The sequence below is a fragment of the Eurosta solidaginis genome, chromosome 4 (assembly GCF_040869045.1).
Source record: "Eurosta solidaginis isolate ZX-2024a chromosome 4, ASM4086904v1, whole genome shotgun sequence".
In the NCBI taxonomy this organism is placed as follows: domain Eukaryota; kingdom Metazoa; phylum Arthropoda; class Insecta; order Diptera; family Tephritidae; genus Eurosta; species Eurosta solidaginis.
Window position 1 is genome coordinate 276,349,443 of NC_090322.1, and position 12,851 is coordinate 276,362,293.

The 12,851-nt window shown below is 35.5% G+C and overlaps 1 protein-coding gene across 5 annotated transcripts in view; it reads right to left on the reverse strand.

Moving 5' to 3' along the window:
- The window catches only part of Ten-a (tenascin accessory), a 458,238-nt gene that overhangs the window by 243,982 nt on the left and 201,405 nt on the right, over nt 1-12,851 (reverse strand). For all 5 annotated transcript variants that reach the window (XM_067778438.1, XM_067778436.1, XM_067778434.1 and 2 more), the window contains exon 3: nt 3,326-3,574. In XM_067778438.1, coding sequence (XP_067634539.1) covers nt 3,326-3,574 — 249 coding nt within the window. The remainder of the gene's footprint in view (nt 1-3,325; nt 3,575-12,851) is intronic.

Genomic DNA, 12,851 nt, shown 5'->3' on the forward strand with positions numbered 1-12,851 from the left:
TCAGCTGAGTATGTAATGTTCGGTTACACCCGAACTTAGCTTTTCTTACTTGTTTAATATATATTCGTGCTATATTTGTTGTATTTGTCAGTTGCATGCAAATGCAAAGAGGTGTAAACGTAGTGGAAAGCACAAAAGAATTGTCGTTACAATCGACTTCTTGCAACTTTTCTTGTGCATCGCAGTTATTGGTTGCTTGGATTTGTTGAATTGTTGTTGCTTTCACAATTGTGGGTTTACGCGCAAATGAGAAAATCCGCGTTGCACACAAATGAATTTAATGATGATTTGCCACAAGGTGGCTTTGTACCAACGGGGGAGCGGGGCAACAACAACAGCAACCATAAATAAGGTAATAACAACAATCATTGGTGCAACTATAAGTGGTGGCCACATAGCTTACGTGGGTTGATAGCATCTTTGCTACTTATTGATGGGGTCGCAGTCTTACAAGCTTTGGTTTTCTTTTCTTTCTGATTTTGAGTTCGACGAACGTTCTAAAGAAGGTTATTACAGTAGCGTCACGTACAAAATATAATAACCCATATTGACATTTATTACATTACTTGCAAATTTTAGAATTCATGGCAATCTTTAAAAGACTAATCGGAAGTTGAGTATTTTATAATAATTTACTTTTGCTTGCGATATTATAATCTTCGTAAATAATTCATCGGTAGTAAGTATTTCCGAAAGCATATCTTTTTCAAAGTACCCATATATAGCGTGAGGAGGAGGTGATGAATCTAGCGATTTGACATAGTGTGGCATTCATTCATTCACTCAGTCACTTATTCATTCTTTCATTTGTACAAACATATATTTTGATTCGTTTTGGTATGTCTTGAGATGCATTGATTCTTACATACATATTCATTCAATTGTACATACATACACACCTGCTCAAAATAATAGGTACACAGCAGCCCTTCAATTTCAAAACAAAAAAAATCCATTTTATTAAATCAATGTTATGAAAATAAAACACACTTTTATCTTGTCCTATTTATTAATGAAAATAAGCAAACTTCACATTAAAGTAACGAAAAACATATTAGTTATTATTTAAAAACATTATTTGGCCGAAATTAACCTGCTCATAAAAATAGGTACAATTTTGATCAGATAGTAATTATAAAAAAAATATATGAAACAAAACTTTTCTTTTACACATTTAACATTGCTTAGTTAATAACCAGTATATCCACTTTCATTCTGAACTACTTTACCCATTCTTTTGAGCATATTATTGATAAAAGTCTGGCAGGTTTCTACGGGTATCTCAAACCAAGTTTTTTGAACACATTCCCATAATTGGTCATTGTTGGAGAAAATTTGACCTGCCAATTTCTTTCTTAAATCTCCCAACAGGTTTTCAATCGGATTTAAGTCCGGGGATTGACTAGGCCACTTCAAAACACTAACATCATAGTCCTCAAGGATTTCTTTTAAGACATCAAAGGTGATAGCAGCAGAAAGAGGGAACGTAGTTAGTGCACAAATGGTTAGCAGCCGCTTACACAAGGCTAATCTACCCGGAAGAATAGCCAGAAAAGTTCCACTAATGCGAGGGAAAAATTTAAAAACAATGTTAACATTTGCAAACGAGCATTTGGATTGGTCAGGATCTGAAGGATAGAAAAAGTGGAGAAATATACTCTGGAACGACGAAGCAAAAATAAATTTGTTTGGAAATGATGCGGAAAGAAATGTAAGTCGCCCAAAAGGTAACGAGTTCCATTTCCTTTTCACAAAAAAAAAACTGTGAATCATAGAGGTGGAAAGTTATGGTATGGGGGTGTTTTTCTTGATATGGGGTAGGTCCTATATGCAGAACAACCAATAAAACGACAGCTGTGGATTACAAGGACATACTAGGAAATATGCTACCCTATGCTGAGGAAAACATGCCATTACGTTGGGTGTATGAGGAAGATAACGACCCAAAACATACATCCAAGCTGGTCAAGAAATCCTTTTAGGACCATGATGTTAATGTTTTGAAGTTTCCTAGTCAATCCCCGGACATAAATCCAATTGAAAACCTGTGGGGAGATTTAAGAAAGAAATTGGTAGGACAAACTATCTCCAACAAAGACCAATTATGGGAATGTGTTCAAAAGACTTGGTTTGAGATACCCGTAGAAACCTACCAGACTTTTATAAATAATATGCTCAAAATAATAGGTAAAGTAGTTCAGAATGAAGGTGGATATACTGGTTATTAACTAAGCAATGTTAAATGTGTAAAAGATATATTTTTTTTATAATTACTATCTGATCAAAATTGTACCTATTTTTATGAGCAGGTTAATTTCGGCCAAATAATGTTTTTAAATAATAACTAATATGTTTTTCGTTACTTTAATGTGAAGTTTGCTTATTTTCATTAATAAATAGGACAAGGATAAAAGTGTGTTTTATTTTCATAACACTGATTTAATAAAATGGATTTTTTTTGTGTTTTGAAAGTGAAGGACTGCTGTGTACCTATTATTTTGAGCAGGTGTGTATATTCCGACACGCGCCACGACAGTCTACTGTCTCGTATCTTGAGAAGTATTCTGTTTCAATTTAAAACTGACGAGTTGCTCACCACCAACCTTAGCCTGCACACAATTTATTCCCACGACGCGTTGACACCTAACTAACTCTATTCCGTTTTTGCTTACTAAGCATTTCCCACAACTAATGTTATTTGCTGAGCTTGCACTTCCCACCGAGCTGCATATATGTATCTACCCAGTTAATATTTTATACACTTAGAATGTAAGTATGTATTAACGTAAATATGTAATATAAGTAGCCCATAAGAATTAATTAGAATAATTTGGTATGAATACTAAGGCAACTTCGCTAATAAAAACAAGGATTGGTTTGACACCAAAAGACAACAAAGTCTTTTTTTCTAATTTTATTCATCTCCTGATATTATTCATTACAATAGAGTAACGGTGATTTCTTACTTATTACTGGAACATACCGAATCCATATCCGGCAAAGGATCATGAGTAGCAATAACACTCCTAAAACTTGCAGGGAATGTCTTAACCGCTACAACAACAACAACAACAACAAGTATTTTGCGGTTTTCAGTACTTTTTCTGGGCAAAGTGCAGCGGTTAATTTCTCACTTTCGTATTTACTTTTACTCCCACTCCCACTCCCACTAGCAAATGCACCCCCACTGACGCTTGATCGAGTTATTATTGTTTCAATAAAGTGGCAGAAAGCTGAAACATCCTAAGTACTTTTGCTCTTTTCCCATCCAATTTTTTCACTCTTTCAAAAGTATAAACTAAAATCATATTATTTTACTACTTACCTGGATGGTGAATATGGCGAGTAGTGCGGTGTATGTGCTGAATGTGAGCTACGCAAAGGGAACCCAGGCATAACCAATGGCTGCGAGCCACTCATCTGACAATGTGGGCCACCTGGCCCATTCATGCCCGGCCCACCGCCAGGTATACCGCCGCCACCCCGATCAATGCCACCATGTCCAAGTGTGTTATTGCCTGTTGACATACTTTGCGCCATCTGTTGCTGATGTCCGCCTGGCATTGGACCCAATCTGCAAAGAAAAAAAGAGAAAGGAATATGAAAAACAAATCTAATAAATATTTATTTATGAGGCCTACAGCAGGATGTTAAATGTATTTGTTGTACATGTACTTATACTTGGTGACATATTTACACTTGAAAATGCTTGTAGCTAAAATTGTTACATATGTATGTATATAGGTTCATGGAAAAACATACATATGCACGCATGCACAAATACGAAAATACAACAGTAAAAATAACTGCAATTGTAAATGGCTTATTTGCTTTGTTATTTTACTACAATCTGATGTATGTATGTTCAAATTTGTATGTAAATACGTAAACAAGTGCGTATGTGTGTGCGTGCACGAAGTAAAAATGGCCATTATGGCACGAGTTAAGTAAAGCGGAAATTTTAAATTAAAAAACATAAATCAATAGGGTGTACAAAACTGTGTTGTACTGCAGCCACCTTGTCCCTTCAGCGTCCTACTTCGCGCCACGCAGCCAGTGGGCCAACCAATCAAACGTCCACCAGCGCTGGGTGGCATCTGGCCAAGCGCCATTTTTATTGTTTATTGTTGCTTTTGTTTGAGCTTTTTTCGCAATCGCCACTATTACAATCGCTCCGTTCATTGGTGTTGCACTGCATTATTATCGATGTTGTTTTATATATTTTTTGTTGCTACTTTTGCGTTCAATATTATCGGCAACATTAAACGGATGTGCGCCTATGGGCAAATGGCCACGCGATTACAGTTCAAAGGAGCTTTAACAAATCGGACACTTTTTGCATTCCCTTTTTTGTTTATTTATTTTAATAAATGTTTGCTAGCAATATCTGCACATATTTATTTGCGTACATACAAACATACCAACCTAAAGGCATATCTATGCATTTTGTATCAGCATCAGTGCATTGTGTAAAAATGTTGTTGTTGGCATTATATGTAATTTGCAGTTTATTTATTATATTTTCGATGCATTTGCAACAATAGACTTTGGCCGAAGCGGCAACTTTACGGATTACTGATTTACAGTATGAAAAACTATTAATCATTGCATAGTTTTAGGCGCAATAGCATCTTTGGAGCATGTTTGCACTTACATACACATTTAACATAAAATGTCCGATGTGCGTTCGGGTTTATTCACAAAGGATTAAACGACTAATACTGCGATGCTGAAAGTACAAAGTGAACTGCTTCCTTCTGTTTAAGCATATTCCATAAGGATGCAGATTGACAGCTTTTTATATCCGAACCGTCATTTAGAGGAACTATTGACATTTTACATAAGTCGTATTTTGCTCTGAGGCACCTAAGTCGTGGATAAGTCTCTCAAGCTCGTCATAAATATCTTTGAAGTCTGGAAAATGCAGACTCTAAGCTTGTTATATTGGCCTCATCCGGTGTCATAAATTACTCTAATTCTGTCCTGTACGATGCATACAATTAGGTTCGTATGGAACGATCATCACAAGAAAGGAAGTTCATACATTTTTGAGTTTTAATTGAGTTTTGAATACGAACACCTTTCTATCCCTTTTATAACTCCGAATGGTTATATAAGAGGCTGCAGATTTTAATCCATTACATATTTCAAGAAAGGATTTTTTTGCCTCCTTTAGTAGGCAAACATTTTTCATGATTTAAGAACGATAGGAGGATGACTAAAATTTGCGTTGCATGTTTCAAGAAGGAGTTCGTTCGAGAGCTGGAAAGGGCTGGGGCACACTTATCCTAGCCGTTATGCTAACCTGACAAGTTTTAAAGTTCTCAATCTAGCTATCATAGCAAAGCAGCTCGCCCCAAAGCTATCTTCAGCATACATTTCAATTTTTTCACTTTTCTGTGATCTTTATAGTAAAATATTTCCAACCAAATTAGAGCTTACAATCCGAAAAAAGCAAACGTAATCTTTACTTTTTTATCATTATTATTGTTATGAAATTTCTTCCCAACTGAAATTTTTTTTTTTTATTTAGAATAAAAGAAAAAAAATAAAAACAAAAAAATGTTCTGTCTTCTATTCCAATTTGAGTAATTGGTTCAATTAAAAAAATTGATTAATGTTAGGCCTTGCGCTTGATTCGAACCCTTGATTACTTTTTTTGTAGGGTTAGTTTATAACATCACTAAGTTTTACACCGGCAATTGATGCCGCTTAATGCCGATTAGCCGTTGGCTATTGTAGAATGCGCTGCAATAAATCGCATAAATATTACACTTTTCAGTAAAACTGTCCAAACTCAATTATTAGTTTTAATTTTACCCTTTTTTATAAGTAATTAGTTCAAGTCTTTAAGTTTTTTGTCAAAACCAAATCAAAAACTTATATCTAAATACTTTAATTTTCAACCTCTTCTCAACGAATACAATTTGTTTTTATATAACTCCTTCCTCTATAAAGAATCAAGTGTGTTTTGAATGCTTTACCAATATAAAAGTTTTAACAGAACATGTTAAGGCTAGGCAAACTACTTCGCTATGCTTTAAAGCGTCCTCCAGAGCAACAACACCCTTCAAGTACGAGCTAAGCCGATTTCACCATTGTAACTTTACATCTCTAACAGCCATCGCCATTTTCTAACCACAATCCACCTTCCAAGTGAGGGCATTCACAAGCTCAGACACTCACTTGGGCAAACGTCATTCCTTCCGTATAAACTTGGCATAGCCAACACAAAATGACCATCTGAATATGTGACCACATCAGAAAGTTGGGATGGACTCGCTTTGTGGTCGAACAACTTAATTTAAATTGCTTAAATCTATTTCTGCTTCTAATAAATCATCAACACAAACGCACACATGGAAACATTTATACATATGTATATTAAACAAGTAAATGGCAAATACTGCCACACAACAATCGAATGGCCGTCGACAAACTACGAGCTAAACCGTTATTAGTCAGTTAAAACTCCAACATCAGCAAAGTCCTGCAGGTTCCAAATTCAACTTAATGCTTCTGCTTTTATTTGATAGAGTAGAATATTTATATAAATATGTATGTCTGCTGCATGGCCATAGATCTATGTATATATGCAGATAAAAATAATAGTCAAGTGTAATCTAATGTATGTAGTCATCTACTATGGACCTATATACATATAGTACTTCAGTACTCCGCCGTCCTAATAAAGGCCGATAAAGTTTGTTTATGTAGACGCGTTTAACGCAATCTTTGCATGACAGCTACTGAAAATGCCTCAACTACTCTCGAAGATGTTGTTTGCTCTTTAAATTTGTTCCAATATCAATGGTTCATTAAGGTATCCAATAATATCTGTGTTAATAAACATCATTAAGAATTTGTTTTTTGATTTACAAAAGAATTACTTCTGCGAAAACGCTCATCAGATAACGTTAAATACCGAAGTTAATTCAGCGAATGTCAGAAAAGGATGTAAAAATGCGTGGAAACGCATCGATGGGGAATATTATATTTTTGTATAATACATAAATGCTAAAGACCGATTATATTTAATAAATGAATTCATAGTGTTTTCCATCTACGCGTTTCGAAGCATTTTTACATCCTTTTCAGGGAGAATGCCTACTTTATTTATTGTACTGAATTAATTTCTATATACAAGAATACAGGAAATAGATATAATTTGAGGGTGACGTTTAATAGTGTCAATGTAACTGACATCAATTGACATTAGCTCACTTCGAAAAGAGAATTAATGTCACTGGCACAGGTTCTCTTTCAAAAGCGAATTAATTTCAATTGGCGTTAGTTCCATTGACAATATTACACGTAACCGATTTGAATAGTACACATTTCAAAAATACTTAGAATAGAAGGAGCAAATGCCATAGGTCCAAGAAAGCTTCTAGTAGTTGCCAAGAGGACGGAGTTATTTTACAACAGAGGTCCTGGTTTTTGATATAGCTTTCCAGTTGGATCATTAGATAAACTTCCGGCAGCACTAATTACTCTTCAGTCAGTATGAGATCCCGTATAATTATGAAATGGGTAGGTCGGCAATTCAAACCCGAGCTGGCGATTTTGAGACAGTAACAAGGAACGTTTCAGCGGCCACGTAGATGTCAACGAAGCGACGTTCAATGTGCATTAAAAATGATCAAATCGTAGGCAACAGGTAAAAGCAGTGTTTAGGCAGGATGCCTAACTTTTCGGTATCCGATTGCGATCCCCCCAATGCAACTCTGCAAATCGATACTCGATACTCGTTTTAATTTATAACCACCCACACCACATGCATGTGCATGCATGTACATGCACGTGTATGTGTGCTTTTTGTTAACAGCCAACCAGCTAACATCTACCGCCAGCGATCTCTGCCGTATTTTTGCGTTTATTCAGGTAATAATGTAACTATTGCTATTTTTACATTTACCCAATAAATCATATATATTGTCACAGATATTAGCATCACTAAGCTATACCATCACTAAGGCGATGCTAAGGCCATGCCAAGCAGTATTTACGTCAATAATCAAATCATGCATACACATATATAAGGCAGCCGAAAGAGATGTCACACACAGATGCATTTACTTATACGCCTATGTGTGTGCGAGAGACTGTAAACTACAAACTCGCATACATATGAGAGACGCTGAAAAGTAGAAAATTGTAAACAAGTAGAAACTATATGAGAACTATAAACACTCGAAATACTTGGTAAGTTCTGGAAATAGGAGAGCCTAGATGTATGCAGCGTAAACTATAAAAGCGCCACAGGCGAGTAAGAAGTAATTCAGTTTCATTTGAGTTGTCAAGCAGTTTGATTAAGACGATATCTAGCGAGCAATAGCAGTATTATTTTGAATAGTAGAGTTTCATTGAGCTATCAATCAGTGTGGTTATTAAGCAAGCTATTCGTTGCACAGTTTGAGTGTTATTGTGAAGTACTTTAATAAAGGCCATTTTGCATTATTACAAATTGGAGTTATTTATTCAACAGTTTAGTGATTCGAACTTAGCAGAGGATTGCAAATAAGAGGATTTACGGCAGATTCGTTACAATATTATAACGAGAAATCTCGTCTATTTGCTTATTTTCTATTCCATACACCTATGCCCACTGAGATCGACCCCGGTGCGCCCACCTACCTCCAGGAGCACACGCACCCCGGCCGAACAAGCAGCATTAAAAAAAAATCCAAGTATGATTCAGTTACAAAGCGTTTATTATTGGTTCGCCTGGAGCATTAAGTTCGTCAGGTGGCGTGAAAAATTACTCGGAATTGCAATAATTTCGATTAGTTTTTGGAAATTGAGAGTTCGTGTAGATTCGGCAATAAGCAGCACAAAAATCAATTAAGAGTTTTTTCATGTTACAAATTATATAAAATGCAATCACAACATGATTATGTTGTTGCTGGTAGCGAATCAACCATGGACTGCAGCTAAATTACCGTTAAAGTAAGCAAATCATTGTCATCGGTAAACGTGACATTCAGTGGTCTCAACATTACAACATCACTTGCTTGATTCTTGGTGCATGCGTCCTTTTAAATTTATGTATAATACCGCCAAATAATTTAACGGTCATGCCCAATAGCAATGATAACGAAAGTTCTTCGATTTTTCTACAATTTAATTACACGCTTAAAACTAAGAGTGCGAATTTGAAACTTTTAAGTACTATATGCTGAGTAAAATATCACTCACTCCTGGGTTTTTTTTTTGTAAATTCCTTTTTTCAAAACTTTTTGAATAACGCCCCAAATCAAAAATGGTTCGCAAAATGTCCTACCTCTGAATTTGCTTCAGCAAATATTTGTCAAATTTTCACTGTTATTTCTGATATATGTATGTATGGCTTTTTTCGTATCAAATCTGATATAGATTAGAACCGCCAGCCGAAATAATGGGATATTCTCCAGAGGCACCGATATATTGCCAAGCCAAAACTGATGAATTGTTTAACATGAAGATTCAAATTTTTAACGGTGTATGTTAGTAAATATGTAGAGAAAATGCTCTGGGCTTTTGTGGCATCGATACGTAATTAAGGCAGAATGACAAAACAGTTTCAATATATTTAAAACAAAGTTTCTATGCGAATTTCATTAACATTACTTGAAGCGGGGGCGAATGTAAGCGAATATTGGCTGTAGAGCACAAATGGAGGGGAGGTGTAATAGTTAACACGTGGCAGGATAATCAATTATGTGCGCACACTTTGCTTTACGGTTGTGTGCGTGACAAAATGTAAAACGCGGTCAATGTTTGACTGTCATTGCCCAGAGTTCAGAGTGTTTGCGGTTCCACCTGCGCCTGCCTATGTACTCTTATATATGTGGTCGAGTGGGTCATTGTGTTTGTGTGTGTGTGTTGTGGCCTGCCGCTGTTGTATATTGATTTCTCCAATATAATGGCCGTTGCAGTGCTCGAAACCACAAAATGTATTTGTTAACATGAAATATAGCCCGCTCGAAGGCATGTCATACCACTTAACCGAACAACCGAGCAACCGCTCAACCACCATCATTACTGTTTTTGTTGCAATTGCCTGCATTAATAAATTGCCAATCTTGACTTACGCTACAAACTGTGTATGTGCAAGTGTGTTTGTTATATTAATGTGTGAGTGCAAAAGTTTATTTACCAGAACAGACAGACAAAACTAAAGTATTTTCAACAAACTATTTAAAAACATATAAAGACTTAAACGAAATGGCAGGCAACCGAAACGAGCAGAAATTCTCGTCTACAGTAGGACTCGAACAATACGAATATCAATGCTATGTGATACACAACAAGTGAAAATTGACGTGATATGAGTATGAGCGCGCATATGCGCAAACATTAGGGTGTTCAGTAAATCTATACGAATTAAATCTCCCTAGAATGTATTACTATGAAATGCAAGAAGAAATTATTGGCTCATTTATTGAAAATTTCGGCCAAAAGGCCATAAAAAAAAACTACTGAGAGGTTTTTTTTTGCTTTGTTTTGCTTTGTGCAGCTTTAGAATTTTTCATGACCCGTTTGTGAATTACAAACGGCAAAATAACAAAGTCTATAGAATTAAACGAAAGAAAAATAAGTCTTTGACTGCTTGAGATAACTTGGAAGCACTAAAAAAAATCCAAATCCTCTATGATAAAACTCTACGATGCTTTTGATTGAAGTCTGTATTTACATAAAAAAGAAATACTGAATTTGAACTTTGCAACCGATAGTTTGTAAGGCTAAGCTACTTTCCATTTTGCTTTCCCTCTCTGGTTTTTTAATACCCATGTGCGTCGAAAAGCTTAGTGTGGTAAAGAAATACATATATGTATATAGTTCCAGCTCTGTATCAATTTCTGACATTTGGCTAGGTTAGGGTAAGGCAAGGTTAGGTTAGGTTGAACTGGCCGGTTCATGAGGACCTCACATAGACTGAATTAGTTTCACGAGAAATTTGTTTAAAGACCAAGCTGAAAAATCATATCAGAAACTAGGACCTATGTATGTTAATACAAATTTTTCAAAAAAGGTGATTTTCGTATGTACCTAAATCAATTTTTTTTTTTTTTTGAATTGACCACCCTGATGTAAATAATCGATATTTAAGCATCAAAATAACTGAACCGTACAGAAATGCATGAACTGAAATGTCATAGAAGGAATCGACATTGGAGAATGGACAATGTCGCCAACAAAAAAATAGCTCTTAAATAATGTGATACCATCGCAATATCCAACCAATACATATATGCGACCCCCTGCAAGAGCTTTGTCCTTGTTACGTTGGCCAGTTATCGTATGCAGCATGGACAACAATGCCAAATAGCACAGCTCCACAAAGCCATTCACAGCAGCCAACACGCAACTTCATTGTCATTTATGCAAACATTATTGAGATAAACGAATTATGAAATGCAAACACAGGCACAACACACATCCACATACACACAATCTCACATATGCATAGATAAAATTGAAGAGATTCGGCCAGACTGTTCACATTTGCATATACACACAAACAAATTGAGGGAAATGAATAACGAGACGTGGCTGAAAATTGAAAATGCTGCCAAGCACATGAACATTAAAAAAATAAATATTTGAAATCATACTCTAAAGTGAATTTATGTCCATGAGCATATGAGAGAGTGCGAGTGTACTATACTAAAACGAAAAACACATAAGGGCGATATCCTTAGAAGCATAAAGCGAGAAATCAGTGCTCGTAAATTTGTTTATATTACTGACTCAAAATCTCGTAAATGCACACGTATTAACTTTAATATCAAATTAAAAAAAAAAAATAAAGAAAAAACATCTAAAGAAAACGAAAAATAAAAAAAGGTATGTAAAGTGCACTGCGTTCGGAATATTTTTTTTTTTTTGTTTTTTTTGTTTTTTTTTTTTTAATATGAATTTAATATGTTTTGCATGAACAAAATTGCAGTGGAACGCAAGAAAGTTTTGCTAATAAAGAAAGAAAATTGGTTAATGTCATGCAATAAAGCGCAAAAGTTATAAAGTCGTTGGTTTAAGCCGACAAGCACGTAAAGCCGCTAAACTGCAATGAACGTTTATTTATTTCCTTTGGAAAAAAGTTCATTCAACGCTTGCAGTACTTTGGAAATATTTTTCTTCGTAGTCTATTTCAATGTCAAAGGTCGTTGGCAACATAGCAGTGAGCAAAACTCTGTGCCATAATAAGCATTTTGGGTATTCAAATGCAAAAATGCGCCAGAACATCAAAGAAGCAAGCTGGCTAGAGATAATGCCAACGGCGCCTAAAAGCATACAACATTTTTGGTGAAGGAAACTCGTCTTTGCGGCTGTGTTGAGAAGCCGCTAAAAAAATTATGGCGCAACAGCCCCAATAAATGCAACCGTACATCATTTTGTTCCAAATCAGACTTGCCGACAACAACAAATAAATAATGAAAACCTTTGTTTGGTTGCCAAAAATTCAAAACTTGTATGCCCCCTCCTCTTCTGAGTCTTTTATGCCGTGCGCCTTGGTGGAAATGTTCGTTGTGGCTTACGCCAATGGTAATTTTTTGTACTTACATAATATTTTCGTGTTAACAAAGAGGAAAGTAGCAAACTACAAAAATAACGAAATTTTAAATGTTCATACCATGAGAGGCATGCACTCACACCACCACATCGCACCACTTCCGCTTTATTTTTGAACGAATCCCCCGCTATATCTACAAAGCTTGCTCGAGACATATTGGCGCACTCGAACAGATATGTACATACATATGTATGTAAATATATGTGTCGAAGTATAAATATTTAATACACAAATTCATAACAAGCACAAATTTTAACTGTTGCAACCTTTTAGCGGTAGTTTTGAGACTTACACA